We start from the raw sequence: 11,261 nt of genomic DNA, 5'->3' as shown, positions 1-11,261 counted from the left end.
AACAGTCATGAAACAGTCATAGTATAGCATGTCGAAAAAAGTCATAAAACAGTCATAGTATAATATGTCGAAAAACATTCATAGTATAGCATGTCGAAAAAAGTCATAAAACAGTCATAGTATAGTATGTCGAAAAAGGTCATAAAACAGTCATAGTATAGTATGTCGAAAAAAGTTTTAAAACAATCATAGTATAGTATGTCGAAAAACAGTCATAGTATAGTATGTCGACAAAAGTCATAAAACAGTCATAGTATGTCGAAAAATATCGTAAAAAAGTCATAGCATAGTATGTCAAAAACAGTCATAGTATAGCATGTCGAAAAAAGTCATAAAACAGTCATAGTATAGTATGTCGAAAAACAGTCTTATAGTATGTCGAAAAAAGTTATAAAACAATCATAGTATAGTATGTTGAAAAACAGTCATAGTATAGTATGTCGAAAAAAGTCATAAAACAGTCATTGTATAGTATGTCGAAAAAAGTCATAAAAAGTCATAGTACAGTATGTCGAAAAACAGTCATAAAAAGTCATAGAATAGTATGTCACAATAAGTCATAAAACAGTCATAGTATAGTATGTCGAAAAAAGTCATAAAAAGTCATAGTACAGTATGTCGAAAAACAGTCATAAAAAGTCATAGTATAGTATGTCACAATAAGTCATAAAACAGTCACAGTATAGCATGTCGAAAAAAGTCATAAAAAAGTCATAGCATAGTATGTCGAAAATATAAAAAAGTCATAGTATAGTATGTCGAAAAATAGTCATAGTATAGCATGTCGAAAAAAGTCATAAAACAGTCATAGTATAGTATGTCGAAAAATATCGTAAAAAAGTCATAGCATAGTATGTCGAAAAAAGTCATAAAAAGTCATAGTATAGTATGTCGAAAAACAGTCAGAGTATAGTATGTCGAAAAAAGTCATTAAAAGTCATAACATATGTCGAAAATCAGTCATAGTATAGTATGTCGAAAAAAGTCATAAAAAGTCATAGTATAGTATGTCGAAATAAGTCATAAAAAAGTCATAGTATAGTATGTTGAAAAACAGTCATAAAACAGTCATAGTATAGCATGTCGAAAAAAGTCATAAAACAGTCATAGTATAGTATGTCGAAAAACAGTCATAGTATAGTATGTCGAAAAAGGTCATAAAACAGTCTAACATAGTATGTCGAAAAATAGTCATAGTATAGTATGTCGAAAAACGTCATTAAAAGTCATAGCATATTATGTCAAAAATCAGTCATAGTATAGTATGTCGAAAAAAGTCATAAAAAGTCATAGTATAGTATGTCGAAAAAAGTCATAAAAAATCATAGCATAGTATGTCGAAAATATAAAAAACTCATAGTATAGCATGTCAAAAAAAGTCATAAAACAGTCATAGTATAGCATATCGAAAAAATTCATAAAACAGTCATAGTATAGTATGTCGAAAAACAGTCATAGTATAGCATGTCGAAAAAAGTCATCAAAAATTCATAGTGTAGTATGTTGAAAAACAGTCATAGTATAGTATGTCGAAAAACAGTCATAGTATAGTATGTTGAAAAACAGTCATAGTATAGGATGTCGAAAAAAGTCATAAAACAGTCATAGTATAGTATGTCGAAAAAAGTCATAAAACAGTCATAGTATAGAATGTTGAAAAACAGTTATAGTATAGTATGTCGAAAAACAGTCATGAAACAGTCATAGTACAGTATGTTGAAAAAAGTCATAAAACAGTCATAGTATAGTATGTTGAAAATATAAAAAGTCATAGTATAGTATGTCGAAAAACAGTCATAGTATAGCATGTCGAAAAAAGTCATAAAACAGTCATAGTATAGTATGTCGAAAAAAGTCATAAAAAGTCATAGTATAGTATGTCGAAAAAAGTCATAAAAAGTCATAGTATAGTATGTCGAAAAACAGTCATAGTATAGTATGTCGAAAAAAGTCATTAAAAGTCATAACATATTATGTCGAAAATCAGTCATAGTATAGTATGTCGAAAAAAGTCATAAAAAAGTCATAGTATAGTATGTTTAAAAACAGTCATAAAACAGTCATAGTATAGGATGTCGAAAAAAGTCATAAAACAGTCATAGTATAGTATGTTGAAAAACAGTCATAGTATAGTATGTCGAAAAAAATTCATAAAACAGTCATAGTATAGTATGTCGAAAAACAGTCATGAAACAGTCATAGTATAGTATGTCAAAAAATAGTCATAGTATAGTATGTCGAAAAAGGTCATAAAACAGTCATAGTATAGTATGTCGAAAAATAGTCATAGTATAGTATGTCGAAAAAAGTCATTAAAAGTCATAGCATATTATGTCGAAAATCAGTCATAGTATAGTATGTCGAAATAAGTCATAAATAAGTCATAGTATACTATGTTGAAAAACAGTCATAAAACAGTCATAGTATAGCATGTCGAAAAAAGTCATAAAAAATCATAGCATAGTATGTCGAAAATATAAAAAAGTCATAGTATAGCATGTCAAAAAAAGTCATAAACCAGTCATAGTATAGCATATCGAAAAAATTCATAAAACAGTCATAGTATAGTATGTCGAAAAACAGTCATAGTATAGTATGTCGAAAAAAAAGTCATTAAAAGTCATAACATATGTCGAAAAATAGTCATAGTATAGTATGTCGAAAAACGTCATTAAAAGTCATAGCATATTATGTCGAAAATCAGTCATAGTATAGTATGTCGAAAAAGTCATAAAAAGTCATAGTATAGTATGTCGAAATAAGTCATAAAAAAGTCATAGTATACTATGTTGAAAAACAGTCATAAAACAGTCATAGTATAGCATGTCGAAAAAAGTCATAAAAATCATAGCATAGTATGTCGAAAATATAAAAAACTCATAGTATAGCATGTCAAAAAAAGTCATAAAACAGTCATAGTATAGCATATCGAAAAAATTCATAAAACAGTCATAGTATAGTATGTCGAAAAACAGTCATAGTATAGGATGTCGAAAAAAGTCATAAAACAGTCATAGTATAGTATGTCGAAAAAAGTCATAAAACAGTCATAGTATAGAATGTTGAAAAACAGTTATAGTATAGTATGTCGAAAAACAGTCATGAAACAGTCATAGTACAGTATGTTGAAAAAAGTCATAAAACAGTCATAGTATAGTATGTTGAAAATATAAAAAAGTCATAGTATAGTATGTCGAAAAACAGTCATAGTATAGCATGTGGAAAAAATTCATAAAACAGTCATAGTATAGTATGTCGAAAAATATCGTAAAAAAGTCATAGCATAGTATGTCGAAAAAAGTCATAAAAAGTCATAGTATAGTATGTCGAAAAACAGTCATAGTATAGTATGTCGAAAAAAGTCATTAAAAGTCATAACATATTATGTCGAAAATCAGTCATAGTATAGTATGTCGAAAAAAGTCATAAAAAGTCATAGTATAGTATGTCGAAATAAGTCATAAAAAAGTCATAGTATAGTATGTTTAAAAACAGTCATAAAACAGTCATAGTATAGGATGTCGAAAAAAGTCATAAAACAGTCATAGTATAGTATGTCGAAAAAATTCATAAAACAGTCATAGTATAGTATGTCGAAAAACAGTCATGAAACAGTCATAGTATAGTATGTTGAAAAATAGTCATAGTATAGTATGTCGAAAAAGGTCATAAAACAGTCATAGTATAGTATGTCGAAAAAATAGTCATAGTATAGTATGTCGAAAAAAGTCATAAAAAGTCATAGTATAGTATGTCGAAATAAGTCATAAAAAAGTCATAGTATAGTATGTCGAAAAAAGTCATAAAACAGTCATCGTTTAGCATGTCGAAAAAGCCATAAAACAGTCATAGTATAGTATGTCGGAAAACAGTCATAGTTTAGTAAGTTGAAAAACAGTCATAGTACAGTGTTTTTCAACCTTTTTTGAGCCACGGCACACTTTTTACACAAAAAGAAATCCCACAGTACACCACCAACCAAAAATATTACCAAATGACTCATTGTAGCCTAATAATCAGAATCTGCATTTTTCCATTTTAAAAATGCATCCATCGTTGTTGCAGGCTGTTACTGCTTACAACCTGTCATTCTATTCAACTACTGCCACCTACTGACACACAATAGTATTTCATTTCTCTACCAGTCATCACTTCGCAGGCACAGACAGGCAACAAAGGCAAATTATTTGAACTAACTCAATAAAAAAATGTTGTTGGACCAATTAAGTAAAATCGGATCATTTTCACATGTTGAAAATCACTGGTATGAATGTCGAAAAACAGTCATAAAAAAGTCATAGCATGGTATGTCAAAAAGTCATAAAAAAGTGTGTGTTGTTGGTGCGACTGACTTCTGGAGGAGCCTCCATCTTTATGTCTTGCTGGCGTTCTCGTAGATGACATCAGAGGTGATGGACTGCTGCTTCTTCTTCTGCCACATCAACAGGACGCACTGATGGATGAACACGTACTGCTCCTGAACAACACCAAACACACACACACACACTCACCTGTGAGTTCAGCCAATCACAGACCCCGGTTTCACCATTCATTTAATATTGACTTAAATGATGTCTTCAGATAAAAACAAATGTATTTATTTATTTTAGTATGTTGACTGATTTGTATATTTGCATTTATTTATATATTCAGTGACTCATTTCTTTATTTCATAGCCATATTTATATTACTTAATGGCGTTCCATACTTGACTGTCTTTCCGACACATCTAACCAATGAGAAGAGAGAATGCTTCCTCCGGACGCATTTTGGTGCTTTGAACCAACCGAAACACAAAAACCACAACACACACTTTTCACATCCGCAGATCTGGTTCCTACGCAACCGGTAGGAACCAGACCAGATTAAAATGCAATTTTCGGTTCCTCATTTGGGTTCTACTTAATGTGTTGACGGAAATATTTACCCTCTGTTGCTCCGAGACGGACGTAAAAATATCCCCCTTTCTCTGTAGTCTACCGTTAGCAAGCTACAGTAAATGTAAGCTACTTTTAAAATAGTATATTTTCCCCTTTGGGCTCACCAAAATGGACGTAAAAATATCACCCTTTCGATGTAGTGTAGGGTTTTATTATATATTTAAGTACTTTAAAACGTTAACATATTGTTAAATTTAAATAATTGTCAATTTAAAAAAACTCTATAAAAGAGCTTTTCTTTGATGTCATGTTTTTCAAGAATCGCTTTAGGAATCGGAATGGTTTTAAAAAGGACAGATTCGGCATCGGAATCGTACAAATCCAAACCATAACCAAGCCTAGTCTCACCTCAGTCTGCACCATGCACAGGCGGTGTGAGCGCATCTCGGACACCATCCCCAGGATGTCTGCAAACTCGTGCTCCCGGATGTGCTGCATCAGACGGTCCAGAGCGATGAAGGTCCCCGTCCGGCCGACTCCAGCACTGAAGACAGACAGAGACAGTAGGACAGGGCTGTCAGACTCAACTGGACACAAGAATCATAGAGATTGGCATGGTTTTATGTCAGTTAGACTAATAGCTGGTTTGATTTGCATTGAGAGATGATTTTATGGAAAATAACACATGCAAATCTACAGGAATGGTGAAGGGTATGTGATGATGTGGGGGTATGGTGAAGGGTATGTGATGATGTGGGGGGTATGGTGATGGCTATGTGATGATGTGGGGGTATGGTGATGGCTATGTGATGATGTGGGGGGTATGGTGAAGGGTATGTGATGATGGGGGGTATGGTGAAGGCTATGTGATGATGTGGGGGTATGGTGAAGGGTATGTGCTGATGTGGGGGTATGGTGAAGGTATGTGATGATGTGGGGGTATGGTGAAGGGTATGTGATGATGTGGGGGTATGGTGAAGGTATGTGATGATGTGGGGGTATGGTGAAGGGTATGTGATAATGTGGGGGTATGGTGAAGGTAGGTGATGATGGGGGGGGTATGGTGAAGGTAGGTGATGATGGGGGGTATGGTGAAGGTAGGTGATGATGGGGGGGTATGGTGAAGGTAGGTGATGATGGGGGAACTTTATCAGGATGCATAGTATCCTGATCCATGAAATAACTGACCTTTAAACATAACCATCTGCCTGCCTCTATGGGAATCTAACATAGAGGTGTAGTGACTTTAGTGTCCAGCTGTTTAGACATTAATGTCTGTGTGTTGAGATATTTTGAGAGGACAGCACATTTACACTGTTATACAAGCTGGACACTTCATACTTTACATTGTAGCAAAGTGTCATTTCTTCAGTGTTGTCCCATTAAAAGATATAATGAAATATTTACTAAAATGTGAGGGGTGTACTCACTTTGGTGAGGTACTGGACTGAAATATTCCACTATTCCGATATTTCGTTCGCAGTTTTTAACACTGGTACACTGCTCTGTCTGTTCTTTCATGATGAAGGATGAAATATTTACTAAAATGTGAGGTGTGTGCTCACTTTTGTGAGATACCATATATCATAAAAGATCCATACTTGGCGTCTGTGTATTGATACTGTATTGCCACGGAAAATATCGCGATACTATGCTGTATCGAATCCCCCCCACCCCTACTAAATGCTAAACGTTGCGTGCTAAATGCGTTTGTAAACGGCCAATCGTTGGTGAGATTGAGAGTCAGCTGACCTGCAGTGGACGATGACGGGGTCTTTGGTCCGGTTGGCCTGCTGACGGACGATGTGGACGAACTGCAGGATGCTCTCGATGGCGTTGACCGTGGGAACGCCATGGTCCGGCCACGAGGTGTAGTTCAGGTGCAGGACGTCCTGAGTCTCATCAGCCTGCAGGGGGAGACACATGAACACCCCAATGTTCAGCACTGGTGGAAAGTAACTAAGTACATTTACTCCAGTACTGTATTTCAGTACCAAATGTTGAGCTACTTGACCTTTACTTGAGTCTTTTCTTTTCATGTCACTTTCTACTTCTACTCCACTACATTCATCTGTTCCAGCTTTAGTTACTAGTTACTTTAGTTACTCCACTACATTCACCTGTTACAGCTTTAGTTACTAGTTACTTTAGTTACTCCTCTACATTCATCTGTTACAGCTTTAGTTACTAGTTACTTTAGTTACTCCGCTACATTCATCTGTTCCAGCTTTAGTTACTAGTTACTTTAGTTACTCCGCTACATTCATCTGTTCCAGCTTTAGTTACTAGTTACTTTAGTTACTCCTCTACATTCATCTGTTACAGCTTTAGTTACTAGTTACTTTAGTTACTCCGCTACATTCATCTGTTCCAGCTTTAGTTACTAGTTACTTTAGTTACTTTTTCCACCGCGGCTCCCTGTGCGTACTGAGCATGCTCAGAGGAACTGTGTGTTTGTGTGTGTGTGTGTGTGTGTGTGTCTGTGTGTGTGTAGGAGGATTCTTCTTTACTTTTAATACTTTAACTACATGTTCCTGATGATACTTACAGACTTTTACTGCAGTAACATTTTCACTGCAGGACTCTAACTTGTACCAGAGTATTGTAACAGTGTGGTGTTAGTACTTGTACTGCAGTAAAAGATCTAAAATACTTCTTCCAGCGCTGGTGTTCGGTGTGTGAGCGTGCAGCTGGGGCCCCGAGGGTACTCACGTAGCCCAGCCTGAACTTCCTGATGGTCCACTCGGGAGACTCGCTCTCCGACAGCATCTCCACGCTGATCTCTCCGTACATCACCGGCTCGTCTGTGAACGGCCAATAGTGATCACACTTCACCTGCAGACACAGGACGCCGTGGTCATCACAGGAAACATTAGATTTGATTTGATTTATTGGTTTATTTAGAAGGGGACAGTGCAATTTCATAAAACACATGAACAAACATGGTTAAAAAAGCCAGAATTAGCCAAAAGACTATTTTTCATCTGTAGTCCCCTGGCCAAGATGTAAAAGAAGCAATAAAATGCAAACATGAAGAAACATTAACAAGTCTATGGCGAATTGATAACTACAATATAAACAGCACTGTAAAGCACCTATGAGATGAGAGTAGATTCAACTTTATTGTAAGGACAACCAGTACAACGAAATGCAGTTTGACATCTAACCAGTAGTGCAATCATTAAAAGTGATTTTTCTTCATGGCAGTGCTTAAAAAAAGACATAAAACACAGAATGCAGTATGATCATGTTCATTATTAAAGTGCATAGAATTCTGAGAAATCCGACAGTCCATAGTCCATATAATAGTGGATATATAGTGGATTTCTGAATATAAACATATTCCAGAAATCATTCAATTTTATAGCATTTAAGAAAGAAATTTTTTTTTTTTTGAAAAATTGAAAAAAAAAAGCTTCAAAAACTGCAAATAAACAACAAAAACATCGTAAAAAGTGATAAAAAAAAGGTTGGAAAAGTGTCGAAAAAGACAACCAAAATGTTGACGAAAAAGTTTTTAATTTTGACCCAGAAAAACTAAAAGTTGCACGGTCGACGGGGAGACAACATAAGGGTTGGATATAGTATCTCACCAAAGTGAGTACACCCCTCACATTTTATTAAATATTTCATTATATCTTTTAATGGGACAACACTGAAGAAATGACACTTTGCTACAATGTAAAGTATGAAGTGTCCAGCTTGTATAACAGTGTAAATGTGCTGTCCTCTCAAAATATCTCAACATACAGACATTAATGTCTGGGGCGGAGTCTCCACGCTGCCTCCTGTCTATGCCCAGTATACCAGGATGTTGATGAGATATGAGGGTTTGGGCGTCTTAGTTTAAACTGATATTAGTTCTTCTCCTGGAGCTAAAAACACTTAGCCTGACCAGCCAGCCCCACATCCAGATGTTGAGGTCTGTGAACTCCCCATTGGTCAGGGCTCAATCTGAGGGGCGGGATAAACGGTTGTCTTTCAAATTCCCTCTGCACCCAATAGGATAGCACTACAACCAATCAGAGCAACGCTAGCTGATAGATTAAACTTTAAACTCTGAACACATCTTCCTTTTTTAAGAATGACTTCAGAGTCGTTCTTTGTTCTTTTCTCAAAGAAAAGCTGAACTCCAAGTCTTCCAGAAGACCTCTGTTCACCAGCAGCAGCAGCAGCAGCCATAAGCCCCGCCCACCGGCTCTATACACGATGTGATTGGCCTGACTAGAGTTTGGTTTTTCCAGCTCGCAAGCCAACGGAGAGTTGCTAGACCACCCTAGAGGCAGCAAATTACATTTGCTGCCTCTAGGGTGGTCTAGAGTTCTAGGGTAAAAAACACTTGGTGCACCAAGATCACATTGCGCTCAAAACTCTAACGCTTAAAAACCAAAACGTAAAGGTGGAGATGGAGCCTGTGGCTATAAGCTCCCCTCTGGTTCTGATTCTGGTTCTGATTCTGGAGTAAAAGTGAAACTGACCCTGCGTCGCTCGTTGCACTGAGTCAGCATGACGATGATCGGAGATTTCTGCTGCAGAACCATCTTCCAGAAATCGTTGCGAGTTTCGGGCAGCGGACCCTGAGTGGCGATGTACTCTTTTGTGTTTTTGTAGCCCTGAAGTAAAAAAACAACAACACAGAAACACACTTTTTACTGTTGTACATAAAGTATAAAATATAATCTGTCAATAAAACACAACAAGGAAGGAAAACAGACCTACGAAAGAAGCAACAAAACGCCAGAAAGGCGACAAAAAGGTTGAAAGAACTGACCAAATACCGCATGGTTTAGACAAAAGGGGGTCAGCTTCGCTTCAGAACCCTAACCTCCTATGGCTCCATTTTGTTGCTACCAAGCCATCACCTCCCGTTAGCATCCCATTGACTCCCATTCATTCTGACGTCACTTTGACAGAGAATAACTTTACATCTGAAGCGTTTAAAGACTCTATTTCTCCGTTGTTTATTTCTAAAGAAACACGACAATGTATAAAAGGCTCCATTACCTTGTAGCTCACGTTATGGCTCCGTAGCAGACGCTTTTATAACAATAGGCTAACGATTGGGTCATAACCACGAGACTTACTGTCACAATTGTTTTTTTTTGTTTTTTTTTAAGAAAGCTGAAGGGGTTTAATGTTAACAGATCACTTCTGACAACTTTTTAATCATCGTTTGTTGAGTCAATCTTAACCTTCGCCATGATCTGCCTGTTTGGCAATTTGAGTGTAACCAACAAGAACAGAGTGGGAAAAATTGTAAACATATCTCGGAAAATAATTGGCACTCACCTCAACAGCATTAGGTCCGTGTATGAGGCCAGAGCCACACAGAGGGCAATGGCCATTTTGGCTAACACTACTCACCCATTACACTCTGAGTTTTGCCTCCTACCATCTGGAAGGAGGTATAACTTCCGAAAACTAACAGATACCAGAGATCATTCGTACCATCAGCTGTTGGGTTTCTCAATAAACTGTTGATCACTTGCCATCCCTGCCATTTTACAGTATATACTTGTCATCTTTTAAATGTAGTGTACATGTGTATTTATGTTTTTATCTATTTACTATTTTAGGTTATATGTGCTTTTTGTGTTAATGTTTATGTGTTGGCTACATGTTGTGAACCAAATTGCCCCTCGGGGACATTAAAGACATTTCAACTTCAACTTCAACTTCAACAGTAGAGGAATTACCGTATAGTACAGGAGAAGCTCACAGGCAGTTTGGACTTCCATTAGCTGTTTAGGTTTAATTACTAATGTTAACTAACATGTTAGTGATCAATAATTACTAATGTTAACTAGCATGTTAGTGATCAGTAATTACTAATGTTAACTAGCATGTTAGTGATCAGTAATTACTAATGTTAACTAGCATGTTAGTGATCAGTAATTAGCCTGTGTCTATGTTATCTCCTTACATATACCTACACTCTCCGTCTCTGTAAGATTGGGAATGATTGAGATTTCTCTCTCACAGCTACCAGAAGACTTCACACTTTGAGACAAAATAACTAAAATAATCCATCCATCCATCCATCCATCTTCGTCCGCTTATCCGGTGCCGGGTCGCGGGGGGAGCAGCTCCAGCAGGGGACCCCAAACTTCCCTTTCCCGAGCAACATTAACCAGCTCCGACTGGGGATCCCGAGGCGTTCCCAGGCCAGGTTGGAGATATAATCCCTCCACCTAGTCCTGGGTCTTCCCGAGGCCTCCTCCCAGCTGGACGTGCCTGGAACACCTCCCTAGGGAGGCGCCCAGGGGCATCCTTACCAGATGCCCGAACCACCTCAACTGGCTCCTTTCGACGCAAAGGAGCAGCGGCTCTACCTCCGAGCTCCTCACGGATGACTGAGCTTCTCACCCTATCTCTAAGGGA

At 36.8% G+C, this 11,261-nt stretch overlaps 2 protein-coding genes across 3 annotated transcripts in view; one reads left to right on the top strand and one right to left on the bottom strand.

Annotated features, from left to right (window-relative positions):
• The window catches only part of LOC114550445 (NLR family CARD domain-containing protein 3-like), a 689,968-nt gene that overhangs the window by 371,252 nt on the left and 307,455 nt on the right, over window positions 1-11,261 (top strand). The gene's annotated exons all lie outside the window — the stretch shown is intronic.
• The window catches only part of ptpro (protein tyrosine phosphatase receptor type O), a 54,522-nt gene that overhangs the window by 8,978 nt on the left and 34,283 nt on the right, over window positions 1-11,261 (bottom strand). For both annotated transcript variants that reach the window (XM_028571235.1, XM_028571236.1), the window contains exons 10-14: window positions 9,359-9,493; window positions 7,593-7,715; window positions 6,633-6,787; window positions 5,289-5,424; window positions 4,353-4,477 (exon numbers count right to left, since the gene is read on the bottom strand). In XM_028571235.1, coding sequence (XP_028427036.1) covers window positions 4,373-4,477; window positions 5,289-5,424; window positions 6,633-6,787; window positions 7,593-7,715; window positions 9,359-9,493 — 654 coding nt within the window. In that variant the 3' untranslated portion in view covers window positions 4,353-4,372. The remainder of the gene's footprint in view (window positions 1-4,352; window positions 4,478-5,288; window positions 5,425-6,632; window positions 6,788-7,592; window positions 7,716-9,358; window positions 9,494-11,261) is intronic.

The sequence above is a fragment of the Perca flavescens genome, chromosome 23, assembly GCF_004354835.1.
Source record: "Perca flavescens isolate YP-PL-M2 chromosome 23, PFLA_1.0, whole genome shotgun sequence".
Taxonomy (NCBI): Eukaryota; Metazoa; Chordata; class Actinopteri; order Perciformes; family Percidae; genus Perca; species Perca flavescens.
This window is presented reverse-complemented; position numbering and strand designations above follow the sequence as displayed.